Source organism: Callorhinus ursinus, unplaced genomic scaffold (genome assembly GCF_003265705.2).
Source record: "Callorhinus ursinus isolate GAN/ISIS: 27379988/994484 unplaced genomic scaffold, GSC_fseal_2.0 scaffold41, whole genome shotgun sequence".
Classification (NCBI taxonomy): domain Eukaryota; kingdom Metazoa; phylum Chordata; class Mammalia; order Carnivora; family Otariidae; genus Callorhinus; species Callorhinus ursinus.
In genome coordinates this window covers 617,069-640,340 of record NW_027397103.1, presented here as the reverse complement: position 1 = coordinate 640,340, position 23,272 = coordinate 617,069, and the positions used below count along the sequence as shown (strand labels likewise).

The following is a 23,272-nucleotide window of genomic DNA, read 5'->3' as shown; positions in this document are numbered from 1 at the left end:
ATCAAGGAATCAATCCCATTCGCAGTTACACCAAAGGCAATAAGATACCTAGGAATGAACCTAACTAAAGAAGTAAAAGATCTACGCTCTGAAAACTGTACAACACTCAGGAAAGAAATTGAAGAGGACACAAAGAAATGGAAAAACATTCCATGGCCATGGATTGGAAGTACGAACATTGTTAAAATGTCTATACTACTCAAAGCAATCTACAAATTTAATGCAATCCCTATCAAAATACTACCAGCATTTTTTACAGAGCTAGAACAAACAGTCCTAAAATCTGTAAAGACCCTGAATAGCGAAAGCAATCCTGAAAAAGAAAAACAAAACTGGAGGCATCACAATTCCAGATTTCAAGCTCTATTACAAAGCTGTAGTCATCTGGACAGTCTGGTACTGGCAGAAAAACAGACACATAGATCAATGGAACAGAATAAAGAACCCAGAAATGGGCCCGCAATTTGTCAACAAATCTTTGACAAAGCAGGAAAGAATATCCGATGGAAAAAAGACAGTCTCTTGAACAAATGGTGCTGGGAAGACTAGACAGCCACATGCAAAAGAATGAAACTGGACCACTTTCTCACACCACACACAAAAATAAACTCAAAATGGGTGAAAGACCTAAATGTGAGACAGGAAACCATCAAAATCAAAAATGCCTGTAGAGGAGAACACAGGCAGCAACCTCTTTGACTTCGGCTGCAGCAACTTCTTACTAGACATGTCGCCAGAGGCAAGGGAAACAAAAGCAAAAATGAACTATTGGGACTTCATCAAGATAAAAAGCTTCTGCACAGTGAAGAAAACAATCAACAAAACTAAAAGGCAGCCTACAGAATGGGAGAAGATATTTGCAAACAACATATCTGGTAAAGGGTATCCAAAATCTGTAAAGAATTTACCAAGCTCAACACCCAAAAAACAAATAATCCAGTTAAGAAAGGGCAGAAGACATGAATAGACACTTTTCCAAAGAAGACATCCAAATGGCCAACAGGCACATGAAAAGATGTTCAACATCACTCATCATCAGAGAAACACAAATCAAAACCATGATGAGATACCACCTCACACCTGTCAGAAGGGCTAAAATTAACACAAGGAACAAGTGTTGGCGAGGATGTAGAGAAAGGGGGACCCTCTTGCACTATTGGTGGGAATGCAAACTGTTGCAGCCACTCTGCAGAACAGTTTGGAGGTTCCTCAAAAAGTTAAAACTAGAGCTACCCGATGAGCCAGCAACTTCGTTACAAGGTATTTACCCCAAAGATACAAATGTAATGATCCAAAGGGGTACGTGCACCCTGATGTTTATAGCAGCAATGTCCACAACAGCCAAACTATGGGAAGAGCCCAAATGTCCATTGACTGATGAGTGGATAAAGAAGATGTGGTGTATTTATACAATGGAATATTACTCAGCCATCAAAAAGAATCTTGCCATTTGCAATGACATGATGGAGCTAGAGAGTATAATGCTTAGCGAAATAAGTCAGTCAGAGAAAGACAAATACCATATGATCTCACTCGTGTAATTTAAGAAAGAAAACAGATGAACATATGGGAAGGGGGAAAAGAAAAAGAAGGGAGAGGGAAACAAACCATAGAGACTCTTAATGATAGAGAACAAACAGATGATGGAGGGCGGTGGGTGGGGGATGGGCTAGGTGGGGGGTTGGGGATTATGGAGGGCACTTGTCATGACGAGCACTGGGTGTTGTATGTAAGTGATGAATCACTGAATTCTACTCCAGAAACCAATATTGCACCGTATGTTAACTAACTAGAATTTAAATTAAAAAAAAAAAAAAGTACTGAGTATTTAGGAGAATTTTTATCTGATTTTAATTGTTACTGAAGGAATATCTCCCCCCTCCCTCCCTTGGCCTTTTCAGAAATACTTGCTGTTTCTAATAGTACTACTGCCCTTTCATGGTAGACTGTCATTCGAGACCTTATCTTTACATTCAGTGTTGGATCTTCAGTTTCCGAGGTGGAAAATGCTGGCCATGGGTGTCTTCCTCAGGCTCGTTTTCTAGATATCATTTATATATATTTCAAAATAAAAAATATATACCTTTAGATATATATATAAACAATTTAGATATATATTTTTATATATTCTAAAAATCATTTTATTTCAATATCTATAAAGATATGTTTATTTTTATATATTCCAAAATAGATGTTTTATCTGTATCATATATAATTATATATCTAGTACATATATATAATTTTGAAATAGTTTATTAGTATTATTTATTATATATTATAATTATATATATCATAATATATAATATTTATCCTATATAATATGATATATATTATAATTAAATGTATCATATGTATCATAATTACATATGATATGCAATGATACATACATATATATATATATATGTATATATATATATATATAATTTTGAAATAGTTTAAGACCCACCAGAGGTTACAAGACAGTGTAGAGAGGTCCCCTGTCCCCCTCACTCAGCTTCCCCCATGACAGTATCCTACGTAACCACAGTACATTAGCAAGACCAAGACATTGACATTGGCGCAGTGCCCTTACCTTGGTATCGACCTTACTCCGATTTCACCAGTTTCGCCCCGGCTCCTAGATGTCCTTTGGTTGTGTGCGAGGCTGCCGTGGCTCAGAAGAGCTACATATAAGAGCTAGGCCTTGGATGAAGCAAGAACCAGAACATTCCATGTCTGTTGTCTGTCCTTACCACACGCTTCTTTGTTCACCACATTCTTTCTGGAAGCCAGGGTCAGGTGAGCCCGAAGACTTGGCTTGTGCCTGTGCTGGTTGGTTACCAGTCAGGTTGCCGGTGGCCTGACTGTAGCTTCCACGCCCGGTGGGTTCCTGGCCTGCCTCGGGAATTCAGAGGGGCCCCTCTCTCTGCAGGTGACCTGCCGAGCCGTGGGGATCGGGGCCTACTTGGTGAGGCTGGGCCAGCGAGTGATCCAGGTGGAAAACTCTCACATCATCCTGACGGGAGCTGGCGCTCTCAACAAGGTGACCACGGAGGAGCTTGGCGGGGAGGGGGCTGCCGTGGGTGGGGGGCTGGGACTCACTCTAACATTCCCATGTCCCCTGATGGGGCAGTTTTCTCAGGATGAAACCAGTGTCCTTCCTACTGACGTCTTCTAGCTCTTTTTCCAGTGTGCACTTATCTGAGTCTCTTCTGAGCTGAAAAAAATTATTTTTTTAAAGATTTTATTTATTTGAGAAAGAGAGCGAGTCCTAGCAGGGGGAGGGACAGAGGGAAAGGGAGAAGCAGACACCCTGCTGAGCAAGGAGCCCGAAGCAGGCCTCGATCCCAGGACCCAGGGATCATGACCTGAGCCGAAGGCAGACGCTCAACCTACTGAGCCACCCAGGCGCCCTGAGCCAAAAAAATTTTAAAAAATATATTAGGCTCTTGTGGTAGAACTCTCTTGTGTACTGACATTTAAGTGTTTAAAAATTATTAACGTGGCATTACATATTACAGAAAATTGGAAAGAGATGCTCCCCCTACCCCCCCAGTACTTTGGCTCTTACTAAAATTTTGCTGTATTTCCTTCTCTCTACCTGACTCCGGGTAAATGTGAAGTTTGGTATTCTACTGTTTTCACTGTATTAAAACATACCCCCACGTGGCCATAAAGCCTCCGTGATATAATGTCTGATAGAATCCCACTGAAGTTCTCAAAGTCTGCTCCCCGGACCAGCAGCATCAGCCTCACTGGGGAACCTGTTAGGAATGCAGATTCTTAGGCCTCGGTGCCAACCTGCCGAATCAGGAACACGGAGTGGGGTTTCTTTTTATGAGAAGACCAAAGTCATCTGGTGGGCTCACTGGTTCTCACATTGGGCTGCATGTTGGAATTACCTAGAAGTTGAAGGAAAAAATACTGATGCCGTGCCCCAGCCCCAAAGATTCTGCTGTAATGGATCTGGGTGCAGCCTGGGTGGCAGGACTTTTGAGAGCTCCCAGGTCATTGTAGTGTGCAGGTTGAGGACCACAGTGTGAGATGATTTCCAAACGGAGCCGGGCAGGCCCTTGCTAAGCGTGCCGTGTCAAAGCAGGTCCTAGGCAGAGAGGTTTACACCTCCAACAACCAGCTGGGCGGTGTGCAGATCATGCATTACAACGGCATCTCCCACATCACCGTGCCAGATGACTTCGAGGGCGTTTACACCATCCTGGAGTGGCTGTCCTATATGCCAAAGGTGCAGTACCCCCCCCCCCCGCGGCTTCGAGTCGGGAAGATGTTGTGATCAGGTTCATTTGCTGGGTAACATGGGAGTTTGGCAAAGAGGGAGCTCTGTCACTGTGGCGAGGGTTAATTTTTCTTTGCTCCTCCCTCCTTCCCTCTCTGACACCCAGCCCTGTACTGGCTGTTGTTCGCTTTTTTTTCTTTTTTTAATGCCATTGTCAGGATGCCTTTGGAAAGGGGTGGCATTGCCTCTCATCAGAAGACGTAACACTGAACAAGAGACTCCTGGAGCTTTGCAGCCAGGCTGGATTTGCTTCCTGGCTCCCTCCTCCCTAGCAGTGAGACCTTGGGCCAGTCTCTTAATTTTTCTGAGCCTCAGTTTCCTCATCGGTGAAATGGGAATCACAAGAGCACATACCCCAGGGTGTTACCCTGATGATTCAGGGCAATGATGTTGAGAGCCCGGCACCAAATGCTACTCATCCTGGTAATGACTGGCTAGTTCGGCCTGGGCTCTGCTGCGTAACCAGGCATAATCGTGGTGGGAGGAGAGAAGCAGATCGCAGGCATCACTGACAAGCACAAGGAGACAGAGTTGGTTTCCTTTTCTAGGATAATCACAGCCCAGTCCCCATCATCACACCCACGGACCCCATTGACAGAGAAGTTGGATTCTTCCCGACCAGGGCTCCCTATGACCCCCGGTGGCTGCTTGCAGGAAGGCCTCACCCCAGTAAGTTCTAAAGTGCTTTGCCTGACCCCTGGCTCTTGAGTTTCTTTCCTGCACCTGGGACAAAGGAACACTCAGAGAGAAGCAGGGATCCCTGGCCACGTGTCCCAGAGGGGTGCACCTGAGATCCCATGTGGAGGGAGCCGAGGGAGCGGAGGGAGCCGAGGGAGCGGGGTCTTTTCCTCTGTGCTTCTCCTGAGCTGTTAACCAAGAAGGGGTGGAAAGAGCCTCTGGTTTCTGGGGCTGGTAGATGGAGGGGGGGTGCGACACAGCGCATGGCCTCCCTCCCTCAAACTGCCCCATGGTTACAGAGGTGGACAATACAGACATCAGAGTGTCCAAGAGAAGACTACTCCCCCTCTCCCTCTTTCTGGCTCTCTGTTTGGCTCTCCTTACTAAGGTAGCCCTCCAGGGGTTCACCCGGGACGGACGACCTGGCTTCTTCTGCACACTCACACGTAGAGATGGGCACACTCCTGCTTGCACACACACATTCTCTCTGTCCCTCCCTCTCTCTGAAAGGGGCCAGTTTGTCTCCGGCAGGCGTATGGTTACGTTCTCAGCAGCCAGAACAGAACAGGAAAGCTGAGCTGCCCCCGTTCCCATAATCCCCGGTCTGTAATTTCAGACGCTGCCACAGTCAGAAACCGGCCTGGCCGTCCAGCCAGCTGCGTGGCGCAGGAGGCCCCTCAGCCTGCTTGCCCCTCTTGTGTTTCTCTTGGGCTTTCTTGCCTGTGAGCACCGAGGGGGATGGCTTTAACCTGATTATAAAATATCCAACTTGTTTCTGACCATTTTCGCCATCAAGTCAGGCCAGCCCCCAGGCAGACACTGGAGTCGGGCTGTTGGGGTTCAGGCACCCAGCTTCCCTCCCTGGCAGCTCGGGACCCTCCTGTCACCTAGCTCCTTTCTCCTTGCCTGAACCCCGTGATGGACGTGTCACTGCTTCCTGTGCAGGGATGGCTGCAGCTGACATCATCCGGGCCTCCCTCCTCCCTTCCTCTTTCTTTCTCCATCTCTCTCTCTCTCTGTCTCTTTTTCTCTCTCTCTTTTGGAAGGAGACAGTGCCCCCCCCACCCCCACCCCCCAGTTAAATGTTGTGAGGCTGCAGCCAGCATGTTGAGGATGAGGTTTTCAGGGCAGGTGGTCCCTTCCCCAAATCCCACCTTTTGAAGGTGTCCCATCAACTGTCTGCTTCTTGGGCTCATCCTTGGAATTAGGATCTCTGTGTGTTTGGCATTGACAGGAGCTGATGTAGTTCGATGTTCCAAGTGGGCTGAATTCCTGACTTGGTCTATTTCCTGCTGCCCTGTTTTGGGGGGATTTTTTTGTTGTTGTTTTGTTTTGTTTTTTAATGGGGTTGGGATCCGTATGGTTTTCTGGAGAAACAGGTGTTTGGGCGGTCAAGGCCAGGTTGTCTGTCCCACCAGGCAGACCCAGGGACCCTCACCAACCCAGCCCTTTGGCCTGGGCTTATGTGCTCCTGTCCACAGCTCTGAAGGGATCCTGGCAGAGTGGATTCTTTGACCATGGCAGTTTCAAGGAAATCATGGCGCCTTGGGCCCAGACCGTGGTGACAGGACGAGCAAGGTAACGTTGAGGACAGGGCAGGCTGCACTCACCTGGCCTCCCTGGTTATCGGGACTCCTGGGCACTAGGCCAGGGGTCCTTTCCTCTCGGGTGACCCACCAAGAGCACTTTCCTTCTGGCCTTGGGATTTTCTGAAAGAAAAACCAATCGGGGGGATCGTTTTCTGGATGATGAACTTCTTCATAAAGTCTGGATTTTTCTGTGGCCTTAGTGGGCATCTCAGCCATCTTGTTGCTGAGGGCCAGCACCCTGGCCCCTTAGTGTCTGCCCCTGGGGCAGGGCTCCCTAGTCACGGGGGGCCATGGGCCCCTTTGGGAATCAGAAGACAGCTCCGGAGGCCTGCACCGGAAAATTGCACAGACGCTCCAAACTATGAATTCCATTTCAGGAGGGCCATGGTCAGAAACCCCCTTGTCTACGCAGCTGGTGGATGGCTTAAATGCTTGAATGCTCCCAGAACTGAGCAGCTCATTCCTCAGTGGTTATAGTCCTCAACTTTCCAGACATGTCCTGCTCCCTGCAAGATCCTTCCTATGTGGAGCCCAAAGCAGTGTCCTTATAATTTACTAGATTCCCGGCACTATATAGTTGCTACGGGTTCCGGCTCTGGAGTCAGATCTGAGGTCAAGCCCAGCTGTGTCACTCACCCTCTCTGGGCCTCAACATGCTCATCTGCAAGATGGGGATGATAATCCTACCCCCAGAGGACTGTTGTGATGATGTATGTTAAGCACTTACAATATCATAAATGCAGGCGCCTGGGTGACTCGGTTGGTGAAGCATCCAGTTCTCCATCTCCGCTCAGGTCTTGATCTCAGGGTCGCAAGTTCAAGCCCCATATTGGGCTCCATGCCAGGCGTGGAACCTACTTAAAAAAAAAAAAAAATCATGAATGCTCCGTAAGTGGTAGCGCCTGCTAGTACTGTTGCTGTTATTATTTGAGCCTTGTATTAACAGCTGGTTCACGTTTCCATAAATGTTCTATTTTAAAATCATTTTTTTTTTAAACCTGAAATGAGATCGGCTTCCCCTTCCACATGGAAGCCCTTCCTTTCTTTAAAGACTTTCCCTCCACCTGCCTCGTAGGGTTATTGAGAGCGTAAACGAGGGTAACCCAGGGTCGCACCCGGCACAGGGCCGGCCCATAGCAAGGTAACAAGCGGTGACAATCACTGTTGTTGTAGAATCCCCCTGAGCAGAGTCTCCTTCAGGCTCAGCATCCCTCAACCCTTTCCAAACATGCCTCGGTGCCTAGACCCGCCCTGTCCCCATGTGGGAGCTGCTGGCCACATGTGACCATTCAAACCTCAACGAGCTGAAAGAGGTCCCGTTCCTCCGCTGCACTTGCCACATTTCCGGTGCTCAGCATCCACAGGAAGTGGCTCATCGCAGCGGCTGTTCTGGATGGCACAAGACAGAGAGCGCACAGCATCGCGGGAAGTTCTAGTGGACAGCGCTGCTCCCGTCCCTGCACTGGCCCAACCCTCCCTGTCACCATGACAGCTGGTGCCCCAAGAGGGGCGCCGATAAGCACCTTTCCAGCCCGCCCGCTTGTGAGGGGGCTCTTATTGCTTTGGAGCCTTCCAAATGAATGCCCTCCAAGAAAATGATCTGCCAGAGTAAAAACCGTGCTGTCTTGTGTGTGCCCCCCTCCCTGCCATGAGTGCCCGTGTACCCAGGATGCCCATAGAATGTCAGCCGGGGCTGGGAGGACCCATCTACTCCTGAATCCACGGGGGGGGGGGGGGGCGGGGGGGGCAGGTGTCGCCTGACTGACCCAGCCTGGCTGACCCATGCCCGCCTCGCAGGCTCGGGGGGATCCCTGTTGGAGTGATTGCCGTGGAGACGCGGACCGTGGAGGTGGTGGTGCCTGCGGACCCTGCCAACCTGGATTCAGAGGCCAAGGTGAGGGGGCTGGGAATTTGGGACTGCTATTTCAGCTGGCTTAGGCAATAAGAGTGGGTCCTGGGTGGTCGCACGCCAGGGTCTGGGGCCAGTCCTTGGCCACGGGGGGTGGGGGGGGGCGCATTTTTCCAGCACGGTTTCTGTGGAATGCAAAAATGTCCCCCACGGTTTTTCTTCAGAGGGTGACAAGTCCCTGGGAATCCTTCCTGCCTTCCGCCTCTGGCCTTGTCATTGTGTCTAGGGTGGGCCATGGCACATACTGGGAGGAGCTCAGAAGGCAGAGGGTGGGTCCTAGGACTCGGTGCGGCCGGGACTAGCTTGGCACGTTGTACCCCTTTGAGCCTGAAAATGAGGCAGAAGGGACCTGCAGCCCATGGAGGCAAGCAGGGCCCCTAGCAGGCGAGCTTTGGGCCCTCCCTGTAAGCCCGTGGCTCTGGTGTAGGTGCCAACACAGATCGGATTGCCTGCCCTCTAGGGTGTGGCTCAGATGGCTGTCCCCATGTCCTCCTGCCGCTCTTGCACAGAGGAGTCTGATCCAGGCCACTCCGTGTTTCAGATAATCCAGCAGGCGGGCCAGGTGTGGCTCCCAGACTCGGCCTACAAGACGGCCCAGGCCATCAACGATTTCAACCGAGAGAAGTTGCCCCTGATGATCTTTGCCAACTGGAGGGGGTTCTCCGGTGGCATGAAAGGTAAGGCTGCCTCTCCTCTGGGTGTCCTAAAGCTGCGGGGTCAGCACCCCGGACAGGGAAGCCCCCTCAAGGTGGTGCTATGGTTCTATTCTGGATGGCTCTGTCAGCCTCTTAGCTGAGACCCCCATTGCCCTGAGGACAGGAGCAGTTGAAGTCACATCTTCCCATCTTACAGATGAGGAACTGAGGGTTCCCGGTGTGACTTTCCAGAGGTCACACTGTTAGGGGCAGGGCCAGGAGGGCAGCCCTGGGAACTTCCCTCCGGTGAAGGGGCTAAGAATAAGACCAACCCCAGAGGTCCAAGGTGAGGATTTGATGAGCTGATCACTGGTATGTGGTGTTAGCTCTCGGTGTGATGATGCCTGCTTTTATTGTTGCATGGTAACCATGTAAGGTGCCTGGTACTTGGAGGGCCCCGTCTTGGTGGAGAATAAGGGCCATACTGTGTGTGGGCAGGAGGCAAGGACCTGTGTTATTGCTGAGTAGGTTGTCTGTGTGTAGAACCGACAGGACAGGGCAGGGGGCGGTCAGTCACCGGCAAGGGCATCCCAGAGTCAGAACTGGAAGGAATCTTTGGGATGGCCCTACACCTCCTTTTACAGATGGGGACACTGAGGCCCAGGCAGGGAGAGTGACATGTCCGAGGTCACATGGACAGTCAGGGTGCCGTCTGTACCTGGGCTCATCACTCCTGACTCCCAGCCCAGAGCTCTTTCCATGGTGCCACCAAGCACCCCGGCTGAACACTTTCTCAGGACCCCCAGGGCGATGAGGGCTGCGGGCTTGGCATGCGGACAGGTGCTGGGGCCTGCAGCCTCCTCAGCAGGTGACTGCTTTGTTTTGCAGACATGTACGACCAGATGCTAAAGTTTGGAGCCTACATCGTGGACAGCCTCAGGCAGTACAAACAGCCCATCCTGACCTACATCCCACCCTACGCGGAGCTCCGGGGGGGCTCCTGGGTGGTCATGGATTCCTCCATCAACCCCCTGTGCATAGAACTGTATGCAGACAAGGAGAGCAGGTGGGTGTGTCACCCTCTGCCTGGCTGAGCCTTGGCTTATTCTCCCCCCCAGACCTGAGAGCCCGTTGTCATCTTTAAGCCGATGGCCAGGAATTGCCAGGGCATTGAAGTTCTTTTGGTTTCTTTTTTTTAAGATTTTTGTTCATTTGAGAGAGAGAGAGAGAGAGAGAGTGAGCACGAGCCGGGGGGAGGGGCAGAGAGAGAGAGAGAGAGAAGCAGGCTTCCCATCGAACAGGAAGCCCGACACGGGGCTCGGTCCCAGGACCCCGGCATCATGACCTGAGCCGAAGACAGACGCTTCACCGACTGAGCCACCCAGGTGCCTGGCATTCTGAGTTTCTGAAGGATGGAGAGCCTCCAGTTTTACCAATCTGAAACTAGCATCCAGTGCACAAGTAGATTTTCTCAGGAGAAGGGGCGCCAGGGTGGCTCAGTCAGTGAAGCGTCTGCCTTCAGCTCAGGTCGTGATCCCAGGGTCCTGGGGATCGAGTCCCGCATCAGGCTCCCTGCTCCGTGGGGAGTCTGTTTCTCCCTCTGCCCCTTTGCCCACTTGTGTTCTCTCTCTCAAATAAATAAATAAAATCTTCAAACAAACAAACAAACGATTTTTCTCAGTAGAGTTAGTAGCTGGAGCCGGAGACGGCAGAAGAACTATTGTTTGTTCTTTCATGACTTAATATTCACCTGCTTCCCAAGGAAGTTTGCAGTCAAAAAATCAGGAAAGATGGAAAGCACTTGAGCTTCCTGGCAGCCAGGATGAAAAGGGAAATAAAACCCGTCATCTGCTTCCTCCTGGACTCTGATTCTCTCCCAAACCTATGAGTTCCTGTAGGGGCCGTGCTTTATTCGGTTTTATAACCCAGGGCCTGGCACCATGCTTGATTGCTAGGGGGTGGTTGGAAAATAGTGGCTGGGGGTGCCTGGGTGGCTCAGTCATTGAGCATCTGTCTTCGGCTCAGGTCATTATCCCAGGGTCCTGGGATCGAGCCCCACATCGGGCTCCCTGCTCTGCAGGAAACCTGCTTCTCCCTCTCCCACTCCCCCTGCTTGTGTTCCCTCTCTTGCTGTGTCTCTCTGTGTCAAATAAATAAATACAATCTTGGGAAAAAAAAAAAAAGAAAATATAGTGGCTGAACCAATGACAGAATTGATACTTGCATGAAAGTATACCAGTTCTTCAGGGGAAAAAAACCTTGATGGTTTTTTGAGGAGGAATTCATCCCAGGAATGTTTACAGAAAGAATAATAATTGCAATACTTGCCACACAGTGTTTGAATGACTTTAAAGTGAAGACTCTGCTCTATGGTGTATAGGATATAAAGACCTCAGGAGTAGTTCTATCCAAGATAGAGGCTTCCTCTGCTCATGTAATTCATTCATTCATTCATTCATTCATTCAGTGAAGATTTATTGAGCACCTACTATGTGCCAGGCATTATGATAAACATTGTGATGTGCAAATGAGCCAAACCTATCCTGCCTTCAGTGCATCTAGACCCTCATGGGGGGGCTGTTGAGGTCAGACCTCCAGGAAGACTCAGGACACAAGCAGCCTCGAATGGAGTCATGAACTTTTCACTCTGGCCACCAGGAAGCTCAGAGCTCCATGGAGTATTCCTCAGGGCTTCCAAGCTATCAAAGGATGGGGGGCAGTCTGAGGGGTGAGTGAGAGGCTTGAAATGGGAGGCCAGCTCCTACTGGACCATGTGGAGCTCTATATTGTGCCTCCATGAGCTTTAAGGAGATCAGAAACAGCACCGTGGCCCAGGGAGAACAGACATTAGGAGAGTCATAAAGGACTGTGGCTGAAGAGCAGGGGGGGCTAGGCTGTTCTGGAGAAAGTCGTATGCTCTCAGAGCTGAGAGGGCCTTCCAGAGCTCAGAAAACTTGATTTTAAAATGTGGACTCAGCCCCTCATTTTATGGATATAGAAGCAGGTGACCAGAGATTCCCCTCTGACTTGCCCAAGTCACAGAGTGAGTCCGTCAAAGAGCTAAGAAGTCACAACCCAGATTTCCTGGCTCTCCTGCCTCCACTGCCTTGTTGGGGAACATCTCCTACGTCTCCACCCCTGCCTTTTCTTTTTTCAGGGCGAATATTCTGGAGCCGGAGGGAACAGTGGAGATTAAGTACCGAAAGAAAGATCTGGTAAAGACCATGAGAAGGATTGACCCGGCTTACAAGAAGCTTGTGGAACAGCTTGGTAAGAGGGTTGGAAGTGCGCCATCTCTCAGAGGGCAAGAGAAGCCCAGCCTGCTCCACTGCTAGAGGTTTCTAGTTTGGTAAAAAGGTGAAACGTACCAAAACACACCTACAAAAATGGTGAGATGTTTTCAGTGTTCTCGTGTAGCAAAATCGACCCCTTTAATGCTAAAAAAAAAAAAAAAATGTTTAGTGCCTCAGTGTATGTATTTCTCAACACACACAAAAAGAAAAATGGAAGTATTTGGGGCCAGTAAAGGAGATCAGCATTTTCACAGCAAGGTGTCCTTTTAGAATTTTCCATCAGACAAAATATTTTACCAGCTTTGTCTGAGTGATAGCTTTGTTTCACTTGTAACCTTAGATGTAATTCTCTTTAAAAGCCCATGTTGGGGGCACCTGGGTGGCTCAGTCAGTTCATCGTCTGACTCTTGATTTGGGCTCAGGTCCTGATCTCAGGGTTGTGAGATCGAGGCCCACATCTGACTGTGGAGCTGACTGTGGAGTCTGTTTGAGATTCTCTCTCTCCCTCTCCCTCTGCCCTTCCTCCCCAACTCATTTGCTCGCTCACTCTCTTAAAAAAAAAGGCCATATTGGATGGCGATATCTTTATAACTGTACTCTTCACAAGATTTATCCATGTGTGTGTGTGTGTTTGTGTGTGTGTGATTTCTTTGGTTTGGTATCAGGGTAATGCCCATCTCTTAGAATGAGTTGTGAAGTGTTCTCTCCTATTTTCTGATTTTGAATTGGCATTATTTCTTTAAATCATCGGTAGGAGGTGTCTAGCTACAAATTCCTCTTTGTTATATATAGGACTATTGAGGCTATCTGTTTCCTCTCGGCAGAGCTCAAAGAATTTGTCTATTTCATCTAAGGTGTGAAATTGGCAGAGTTGTTTATAATCTTCCCTTCTTATCTTTTGCAATATGCAAAGCACAGTGGTTCTTTCTGATTAAAGGGGGCACATGCAGAATCGCAGGCTCAATGCTGTCTCTCCATTGTGAGTGCCTCCCTGAGATGGCAGGAGCAGCTGGATTGGGGGGTGCGATTGGAATTCAAGTGTGATGGGCTTGTGCCGCAAAGCCTGGTTTGTGCCCTTGCCCACAGGAATGTCGGAGCTGTCCGACAAGGACCGCAAGGACCTGGAGGGCCAGCTGAAGGCCCGGGAGGATCTGCTGCTGCCTATCTACCACCAGGTGGCGGTGCAGTTCGCCGACCTACACGACAGGCCCATCTGCATGCTGGAGAAGGGTGCCATCGCTGTAAGAGCCTGCGGCTGTGGGGCAGGGCATGAGTGGGCCATCCTAAGGTCACCTGGCTTCCAAACAGGAGGCGATCTGGGCGGGAACGCCATACGTTAGAATCACCTGGGGAGCTATTAAAAAAAAAAAAAAAAAAAAACCCAGGGCCTAGGTGGCTCCCCAGACTAATTAGATCGGCTGTGGCGGGGAGCCTGGCATCAGTATGGTTTCAAATCCCCAGGAGATTCCAACAGGCAGCAAGGTTTGGGAACCACCAGTCTGACCTCTGTGTGTGTGTCTGTAACTGCTGGGCCACATTTGGAACTGGTTGGTCCTGCCCTGCACTCACCCAGCACTGCTGGTCCCAAACTCTGCCCCATCGCGCTGCCCCCAAGAGGCTATCGTAGAGTCAGCCTACCACCCTGTGTGTGTGCTCCCCTCCCCAGCCAGCCTAAGCCCTGCATGCCTCTGGTAAGCCAGTGTCGGGTTCTGGCAGCATCTCCCCTCTGCCACCTCCCCAGGCAGGGGCCTCCACCTCTCCCCAAAGCCTCAGCTGCCTGGTCTGTAAAATGGGAACGATCGGAGAGCCTGCACCTCGTGCGGGGCCCAGACCCGACAGTGCCCTGCATCTCCCCCTGCCCTCCCGGAGGGCTCAGGCCTGGGGCTTGTCCGCAGGACATCCTAGAGTGGAGGACCGCACGCACCTTTCTGTACTGGCGCCTGCGCCGTCTCCTGCTGGAGGACCAGGTCAAGCAGGAGATCCTGCAGGCCAGCAGCGAACTGAGCCACGTGCACATCCAGTCCATGCTGCGCCGGTGGTTCGTGGAGACTGAGGGGGCCGTCAAGGTGGGCCTGGGGTGGAGACGGGATGGAGACAGGGCGGGGGCTATGGGGGGCCAGAGGCTAGCTAGACTGCTGGGCGTGGGGTCCATCTCTCCCCTCCCCCAGGCCTACCTGTGGGACAACAACCAGGTGGTGGTACAGTGGCTGGAACAGCACTGGCAGGCGGGGGACGGCCTGCGCTCCACCATCTGCGAGAACATCAAGTGCTTGAAGCGAGACTCCGTCCTCAAGGCCATCAGAGGGTAAGTGGCCACCCCGCCCCCCCTGCCCATCTCTTGGACTTCTTGGCAAGTGCGGGAGCCAGGATTTTCCTCCAGCCACATGACTCCAGAGTGGCTGCGTGGTCCCGGGCCTCGGGCTTAGGGCTGTATTCCTTGCTGGAATCTATAGGGCGACTCATCCCAAGGTCACAGCTAGAGCACTTTTTTTTTTTTTTTTAAGATTTTATTTATTTATTAGCACGCACAAGCAGGGGGGAGTGGGAGAGGGAGAAACAGATCCCCCGCTGAGCAGGGAGCCCGATACGGCACTCCATCCCAGGACCCCAGGATCATGACCCAAGCCGAAGGCAGCCGCTTCACCGACTGAGCCCCCCAGGCACCCCAACTAGAGTGCATGTGTGAGAACCCACATTCCTTCCTGCTAGGCTGTAGGCTGCTGCCTCTATTTGGTATCAGCCTTCCCCAAGGATTTGCTCACCCCATTACAACAGGGTCCCCTGTGAGGTGGGTAGGAGATCCCGTGGGACCGCATTTGGGGAACGACGCTGAGGTTCCGGGGACGTGCTGTCTGTCCAGTCGCACAGCTAGTGACTGATGGGGTCCACCGTCCTCCAGGGTGTTCTCCTCCCCAGGTGGTGTTCCCTCCCGCCACACGGGACCATCACCCCCATGGTGACCACAGCACAAAGAGATTTGGGAGCTCTGGGTTGTCACGCACACTGGAACATGACACGGGCCCCGCGCGGGGATTCTTGGGGCCTGCCCTAGGGCCCACTGACCTGAGTGGCAGGAATGACCCCAGCCCTCTCTCCCCTCCCACCGCAGCCTGGTGCAGGAGAACCCTGAAGTGGCCGTGGACTGCATCGTGTACATGAGTCAGCACATCAGCCCAGCCGAGCGGGCCCAAGTCCTTCACCTCCTGTCCACTGTGGACAGCCCAGCCTCTACCTGACCCCCGCCACCTCGCCACTTGCAGGACCACAGGCAAGAGAAACCATGCCGACCCGCCTGCCGCAGGCCTCATCAGGACCTTGGGGGTTTGCTTTAAAAAAAAAAAAAAAATATCCTGGGCATTTCTACAGGGCTGCTGGCCTCCCACTCACTCCTGTCTCAATAAAAGGCTCAGGAGTGTCCCCTTCCAAACAGAAATAGCTTCCTCTCCGTTGCTGGGAAGTTTGTTCTAGTGTCTCTTGAGACAACACATTTTGCTGCATCACCGAATCAACCTGACCCCAAACATCCTGGTTTCCTTTTGCTTTCTGGTGCCTGGCGTGCGGGACCCAGGTGTTCTTGTAGGCTTGTTTTGTATCCGATCATGGAATCTTCTACTTTTTTACTCTTGAGACCAACTCTTGATGGAAGCATCTTCTCTATTTCAGCAGAATAAATAGGCCAAGGAAAGAAGTACAGAGACAAGAAGAAAAAAAACAAAACAAAAACCCTATTTCTGTAAGGAGGCTTATTCGGATGCTGTCAAGTTACCCGGGCAAGGGTTGAATGATTTTTTAGGAGAATAAAATGGTATATCGCTCCCCAAGTGGCCCCTAGAGAGTCGCCAGGAACGTCTCATTGGTAGGCCATGCTTAGAGATTTTGTTTTTGAGAGAGAGACTGTAAATGGGCAGAATTGTCCGGCTGCCCCGTGGCTCCTAGCCCTCCTCCGGCCCCTTCCCTCCCCCTGCATGCACCCTCGTGGCCAGCTGGGGAGTACAGAGGCAGAAGGAAAACTGTCACCAGGCCGTGAGTATCACTGCTGTGATTGCCACTACCCTCCCTGGAGAGCCCCTCTGCTGTCACTCACCTGGTGCCTCGATGTCTGTGGAGGGATCCAGCCCCAAGGGGCAGAGCTGTGGGTGTTCAAGGACTGGACCACAAGGGCCGCACCGATTTGCTCAGGGAGACCTCTGTGACATGCCCTCCAGCACTGGGCTCTGAAGGCTGCCCCACGTCAGACCTGCTATCCTGGCCCCGTCCCTCAGTCCTCCGGTGCCAGTAATGGGGGCAGTCGGCCGTCCCCCCCGACCCCCCGCCGGGATGGGCAGTTTGTCTGAGGACACCACCTGTCATGCCGGACCCGTTCGGAGGCCAGCGAGGATGCCCAGCGAAGCCCCCGCAAGCCAGGATGCTTGAGGATGCCTGAGTTGAAAAACATACAGTTGGGCCATCAACCAGTGACGGCCCTGGCAAAGCAAAGTGTCCTGGCAGCAGTGAGGGCTGGGAGGAAGATGAGTGAGCTGTTGCCCCACCCCGCGGCCCGTTGTGGGAGGGAGCAGACATCCGCGCTGCACTGGGACCTGAATGTTTCCGAGTGCGGGAGGCTCCCGTGGTTTTGGAGGGAAAGAGAAGTCGATGACTAGCTGCTACCCAGGAAGGGTGGGTGGGGGAACCCACCAGGAGGTATGTGGAATAAAGTACTTTTTAAAGGAAGCCCTTTGGCCTTGACTTATTCTCGGGACCAGAAAAGGCAGGCTGCCTCCCTGGGTGATTCCGCCGCAGCTCACCAGCCTCCTACATCGGCTGAAATCTTGAGCAAGCCCCCATCCGAGGAAGACAAAGCTCTGATAGGAGTTTGTATCCTGAAGACCACAGGCGGACTTGGTCTTTTCAGCGGGATTTCAAAAATGAGCGCGTGTCGCTATCTGCCGGCTGATGATGCTGAGTTTAGCGCATTGGCAATCGGCTCAGCTGCAAGTCCTTTGCCTGATCAGGCTGACTTCTCTCCTTGGGGGACTTTGTGAAGCCGCCTCTAAGGAAGGGGGGCGGGGTCATACCACCGAGTGTGGACAGAGGCCTCAGTGGGCAGCTTGGGTCCAGAAGGGATGCTCAGGGTGATGGCCACTGGCTGTGTGTGGCGCCCTGACTTTATCCCATGCGATCCTCGGGAGCCCCTGAAGTCCATGCCACCCTCTATCCTCACTTCTATAGACAAGAAAACATCGGCTCAGAGATGAACAGACTTGCCTGAAGTCACACAGCTGGTGAGAGTTGGGGCCAGGCCCCCAGGCTGAGCCGGACTCAATCTTGCTAGGCTTCTGGCTTTCCCAGAAATCCTGAACCTTTGCAGAGGTTATATCCTGAAATGTGAGGACACCGTCTAGATCTGCCCCACTACTCCCCCCTGGCTAATCCAACCAACGTCATCACTTGGATCCTCATCAAGAACCTGGCACCTCTTGGGCCAGGCCTCTGCTGGAGGCCAGCTACCCTCTCCATTCACTGAAGTCTCTCCCTCCCTGGATCAGCAGATTCTGGACCCCCCCCCCCACCAAATCACCTGAATGAGCCCTGTGTCCTTGCGCGTACAGCTTGTCCAAATCACAAACGTGGAGTGCTGCCAGAAGGCATCCCAACTTCTGCCCCTTGGTTTGCCTTCCCCACCTAATTCTCCAGCTCCAAAAGTCAGTTGGCCTTTTAACCCAGAGTCATTTTTCCCCCTGCCACTTTGTTACGAAAAATCTCCAAATACCAAAAAGTCGAATTCTCAGCCGCAGAGCCCTAATCATCCAGTACTCACTGCTGTCCTTGACATTTTCTTGTGCTGGTCCTTGCTTACTGCCTGTCTCTCCATCTATCCATCCCTCTCTCAATCTGTCAATCCATTTTCTCATTTGGACCCATTTCAGAGTGAATTGCAGACATTAGTATATTTCTCAAAATGCGTTTTTTTCTTTAAATCACATCCTGAGGGGCACCTGGGTGGCTCAGTCGGTTAAGCGTCTGCCTTCGGCTCAGCTCATGATCTCAGGGTCCTAGGATCGAGCCCCCCATTGGGCTCCCTGCTGAGGAGAATCTGCTTCTCCCTCTGCCCCTCCCCACCTCACCCCTCAGCTTGCGCTCTCTCTCTTGCTCACTCTCTCAAATAAAACCTTTAAAAAAAAATAAATCACATCCTGAGCTCCTCTGCAGGTGAGAGCACATTGAGAACAACAGAGGTATGTTGAGATGAGGCGGCCAACCGCGTGGCTAGGGAGGGGGGCTCCGGCCTCCCAGGGCACAAGCCTGTCTGTGCCAGTCATTTTCATCAACTATTTATTGAGCGCGTACTACGTGCCAAGCACTGTGAGGGGGCACGGCCATGAGCAAGACAGCCCACTCCCGCCCTCGGGAGCTGATATCCAGAGTCCCCAAAGGTAGAAATTGCAAGTGGTTAACCATAAGGAGACCTTCCTGGTCACAACTATAGTTGGTATAGCAGCTGATGCCCAAGCCACGCCAAGGCTTTCTGCCAATAGTCGACCCCCAAAATGCCCCTTCACTGTTCCAAGTGCTCCCAGGGAAGAGTTCTCGCTTGATCCTATATAGACTGGCATGAGCCACACCCAGCTTGCACACCTTTCCTACAGACTGTCATCCTCATGCACCAGACCAAACTTGTCAGTTCACCTTCAGATGAGCACAGACTATTTCTCTTGGGAGAAACACTCCTTCCCCTTTGGCCTTTGCCTAGCTGACTCCTACTCATCCCTCAAAACCCAACTCAAATGGTGCTTCCTCCAGGTAGTTCTCCCTGACCACCTCCCCAATGGGTTGGAAGCCCATTCCCTGTGGTCCCTCAGCTTCTGTGTGTCTCCTCTTGCATGCTCATATATATATGACATGTGGGTTCGAAAATGGAATGTATGCCTAGGGATCCCTGAATCCCTCTGGCTACTGAGCGGAGGAGGGATTTTGGAGAGCAGTCTTACCGGCAGAGAGGTGGTCCCCTTCTGGAAGGTGAGGGGAAAGGCCCCTTTCAATGAGGATCTGTATCTTGTGATATTCTGACCCATGTGTAGCTCTGAGCAGCTCCATGTGCAAGAAACACAGGCCAAGAATCTAGGATGTTTCATTTTTTTATTAGGGTAAGATATACATAAGATTCACCATTTTGGCCATTTTGAAGTGTATAGTTCAGTGACGTTACGTACATCCACACTGTTGAGCGACCGGCACCGCCATCCGTCTCCACAACATTCTCATCTCAGACTGGAACTCCTTGCCCATTACACACCCCCACTGGCCCCTTCCCCCAGCCCCGGCAACCACTGGGGCATGAATTTGCCGACTCTGGGTACCTCCTATAAGTGGAATCATGCGCTATTTGCCTTTTGGTGGCTGGCTTCTTTCACTCAGCATAATCTCCACAAGGTTCATCCCTGTTACAGCAGGTGTCCAAATGTCCGTCCTTTTTAAGGCTGGATAACATCCCATTGAACATATACACTACTGTCTGTCTTAGTCTGTTCAGGCCGCTGCAACAAAGTACCACAGACTTGGGGGCTTATAGCTTATAAATAACAGAATTTCATTGCTTACAGTTCTGGAGGCTGGAAATCCAAGATCAGGGTGACACCATGGCCAGGCGAGGGGCCTCTTCTGGGTTGCAAACTTCTTGCTGTGTCCTCCCCTGACAGAAAGGGCAGGGAGCTCTCCGGGGCCTCTAGTAAGAGCATTAATTGCATTCCTGACGGTTCCACCCTCATGACCTAAGTACCTCCCGGAGGCCCCACCTCTTGATGCCATCACGTGGGCATTAGGATTTCAACTAAGGAAGGGGGGGTGTGGCCAGACGTTCAGACCGTGGCACCCACATTCCGTTTATCCATCCATCCATCGATGGTCACTTGGGTTGCTTCCACCTTTTGGCTTTTGGCAATAATGCTGCTGTGAGCACCGGCGTGCAAAGGTATCTCCGAGTCCCTCCTTTCACTTCTATTGGGGGTAGATGCCCAGACGTGGAATTGTGGACCAAACGGCAATTCTATGCTTCACTTTTGGAGAAGACGGGGTACTGTTTTCCGCAGGGGCTACACCGTCCTACCTTCCCACCGACAGGGCATGAGGATTCTGGTTTCTCCATATCCTCCCCAACATGTACCGGCTTTTTGGTTCGTTTCTATAGCAGCCATCCTTACAGGTCAAGCCTAGAAGCAGTTTTAACTCAGAAGTCGTTGAACCTTTTTGCTTGCACCCCTCCCACAGGATGGCGGGGGGACATGCAGCCTCACCCGCGTGCGCCTTTAAATTTTCCTTCCCTGGGCATCCTGCTTCCCCCGCCCACCCAGCGGCTCCTGCCCTGGCTGCCCTGCCTTCCGCCAGTTTGGTCTTCGGCCTGCTGCCCCTGGACTGGAGGTGGGGGCGCTGAGACCCCGGGGCTGGGAGGCTCCGCATTCGCACCCAGAGGAGGAACCGGCATCGACCAGAGGAGGCAACACCTACTTCCTCATCTCCTCTCCTACGTCTTGTGTCCATTCCTTCTCTCCCTCTCTCCGAACCTCCAGCAGCTGCCCTTCAGGAGCAAACGCTCCACGAGGCAGGGCGATGCCACGGAAAGGGCCGGGATATCGGCAGACCTGGGGTCGAACCCTCAGTTTCGGCCCCACTTCCGGCCAGCAAGCGGGTGGTGCCAGCAGAGCTGAGCCCAGGAGATGGATACAGGGCCGGCGCGGGAAGCAGAGCGCCTTTGGAGCCCCACCTCCCGCCCTGACTAATCACAGGTAAGCGGGCTCCGCCTCTCTGAGCCTCAGTTTTCTCTTCTGTAAAATGGGCTGTTTGTTTCCTGCAGCGGCTGTCACAATGAGCGCAAGCTTCGTGGCTTCAAAACCACACAAACGTGTTCTCTGACAGTTCTGGAGATCGGAAGTCTGAAACGGGTCTCGCTGGGCTAGAATCAGGGTGTTGTGAAGCCTGTGGCCCTTTTTGGAGGCTCCGAGGGAAAGCCCGTTTTCTCGTGTTTTCCAGTGTCTAGAGGCCCCGCTCCATTGTCAGAGCCAGCAAGGTGGCCTCTTCAGAGCTGACACTGAGCCTCCCTCCTTCACGTCTCAGGATCCTGTGATTACAACGGGGCTAACCTGCATAATCCAGGAGACTCTCCCTAGATTCAGGGCAGCTGATACACAACCTTAATCCCGCCTGCTCCCTTCGCTGCCCTTGCTGTAACACAACCAAGTCCCCGGATTAGGGTGTGGCCACTGTCCGGGAGCCGCTATTCTGCCTCCCAGGGTGGACGGCAACTACCCCCCCCCACCCTCCCCCAGAGAACAGGATAAATGAAATAGGCCGTGTCGCAGTGCACGGAGCACAGAGTAAGCCCCCGTACGTGTTAGCCGGTGGCATTGCTCTTTCTGAGGTTAGAACGTGGGTGATTTCCCCCGGAAGGAGGAGAGAAGCTGCACAATCATGAGCTGAGTCTCCGTTTTCTCATCTGGGAAGTGGGACCATCTCCTGCTTCTGTGGGTGGTTGAGCTGGACTAGTCAGGAGCGGCTTCCTGGTGTTTAGCTCCATGTAGCACGCAGCTGGTATTGAAAGGGTGGCCAATGATGAGTATTTTTCTCCGGAGTTGACCAATTGCAGAAAGAGCCTCCATGAAGCCTCATTCCTCCGGTCTCTCTCCTTTGTGCTTTCTCCCAGGGTCAGCTCGGCCCCTGCGCAGGTAACGCTAGGGTTGTGACTGGGGCTCTGGCTGAGAGCTTGTGACCTTTTTGCCTCGATTCTGTGCATACGAGGCTTCACCCTCCAACGTGGCGGCCCTGTCCTATAGCTGCTACAAAGTCCCCGGGTGATGCCCACTTGCTGTGACCAACATGGCCTGGGTCATTCCAGTCCCAACCAGTCACTGAGGGCGGTGGGGGCAGTGATGCGCTCATTGGCCAGGCTTGGGTCACAGGGCCACCGTGGAGCCAAGCCACGGGGGGAGTCTCTCCCTGTCATCTGCGTGGTTTCCACTGAGGTGGGACCCATCCGCCCTTCCCCATCATCAGCCTCCTACACTTCCTTTCCTGCTAATTGTCACACATGCACAGACTGGTCTCCCCAGTGAGGCTGCAAGCCACTCTCCAGGAGGGCTAAAGAGCTAGACCGACTCCTAATTAATGCACCCTTTTGCTGTTATCTTGGGTGGCAAGACATTCCTTTATTTCCCTGAGCCTCAGTTTCTTCATCTGCAAAATGGGTGCGGTGACGAAGCCATGCCTGGCAGGGTCGTAACGAGGATTGAAGGAGGGCCTGGTGCTGAAAAGGGTGCATCTGCTCCCACCTTGTTACCTTCTCTGACCCCAGGAATGCACCAGAGGCAGCACCACTGAGCTCTAGCTCTGGAGTCTGACACACAGGGCCTCAGTCCTACCTCTTCGGCTGATCTGAGCCTCTGCTTTCTGAGCAATAAATGGAGTTCACATCCCTGCCTGAGGGATGCCTGCCAAAAGCCTGACACTGAGGGCCAGTAAATGATGGCTATGCTAATTTTCCCAATAATGACAAACTCCAATGGGAACCTGGCATCAGACACCTGGGTACAGTGTTGTTGTGGTGTTACCTCTCTGGGCCTCAGTTTCCCCATCTGTAAATGGGACCTCACCTGTGAGCGGCGAGTGACAAATGGCGTTCTTGTCCTTCACGCCCCCTCACACCTCTCTCTGAGCCACAGGGCTGCCATTCAGCCTTTATTGACAAAAAACAGTTATTCACTACTTTCACAGAGTCTTGGCGTCACCCGAATGCGGGGTCTTCATTAACAACAACTCAAACATCTTAACTTGTCGGGGGGGGGGGGGGTCACATCACACAAAGGCGCTGAGCGGTCCTGCTCAGATGGGCAACACCAGACTGTGTCTAAAGATGATGGCTGCTCGGC

General features: G+C 52.1%; 2 protein-coding genes across 6 annotated transcripts in view; both read left to right on the top strand.

The window, feature by feature from the left end:
* ACACB (acetyl-CoA carboxylase beta) overlaps positions 1–17,087 on the top strand; it is a 119,352-nt gene extending 102,265 nt beyond the window's left edge. For all 5 annotated transcript variants that reach the window (XM_073880976.1, XM_025889344.2, XM_073880977.1 and 2 more), the window contains 12 exons: positions 2,912–3,022; positions 4,079–4,222; positions 4,822–4,942; positions 6,433–6,529; positions 8,338–8,434; positions 8,991–9,126; positions 9,973–10,150; positions 12,242–12,354; positions 13,464–13,618; positions 14,273–14,443; positions 14,546–14,682; positions 15,487–17,087. In XM_073880976.1, the coding sequence (XP_073737077.1) occupies positions 2,912–3,022; positions 4,079–4,222; positions 4,822–4,942; positions 6,433–6,529; positions 8,338–8,434; positions 8,991–9,126; positions 9,973–10,150; positions 12,242–12,354; positions 13,464–13,618; positions 14,273–14,443; positions 14,546–14,682; positions 15,487–15,613 (1,587 nt within the window). In that variant the 3' untranslated portion in view covers positions 15,614–17,087. The remainder of the gene's footprint in view (positions 1–2,911; positions 3,023–4,078; positions 4,223–4,821; positions 4,943–6,432; positions 6,530–8,337; positions 8,435–8,990; positions 9,127–9,972; positions 10,151–12,241; positions 12,355–13,463; positions 13,619–14,272; positions 14,444–14,545; positions 14,683–15,486) is intronic.
* A 138-nt stretch (positions 17,088–17,225) lies between these two features.
* Positions 17,226–23,272, top strand: part of MYO1H (myosin IH) — a 135,037-nt gene continuing 128,990 nt past the window's right edge. The window contains exons 1-2 of the mRNA XM_073880979.1: positions 17,226–17,638; positions 20,924–21,136. The gene's annotated coding sequence lies outside the window, so the exon portion shown is untranslated. The remainder of the gene's footprint in view (positions 17,639–20,923; positions 21,137–23,272) is intronic.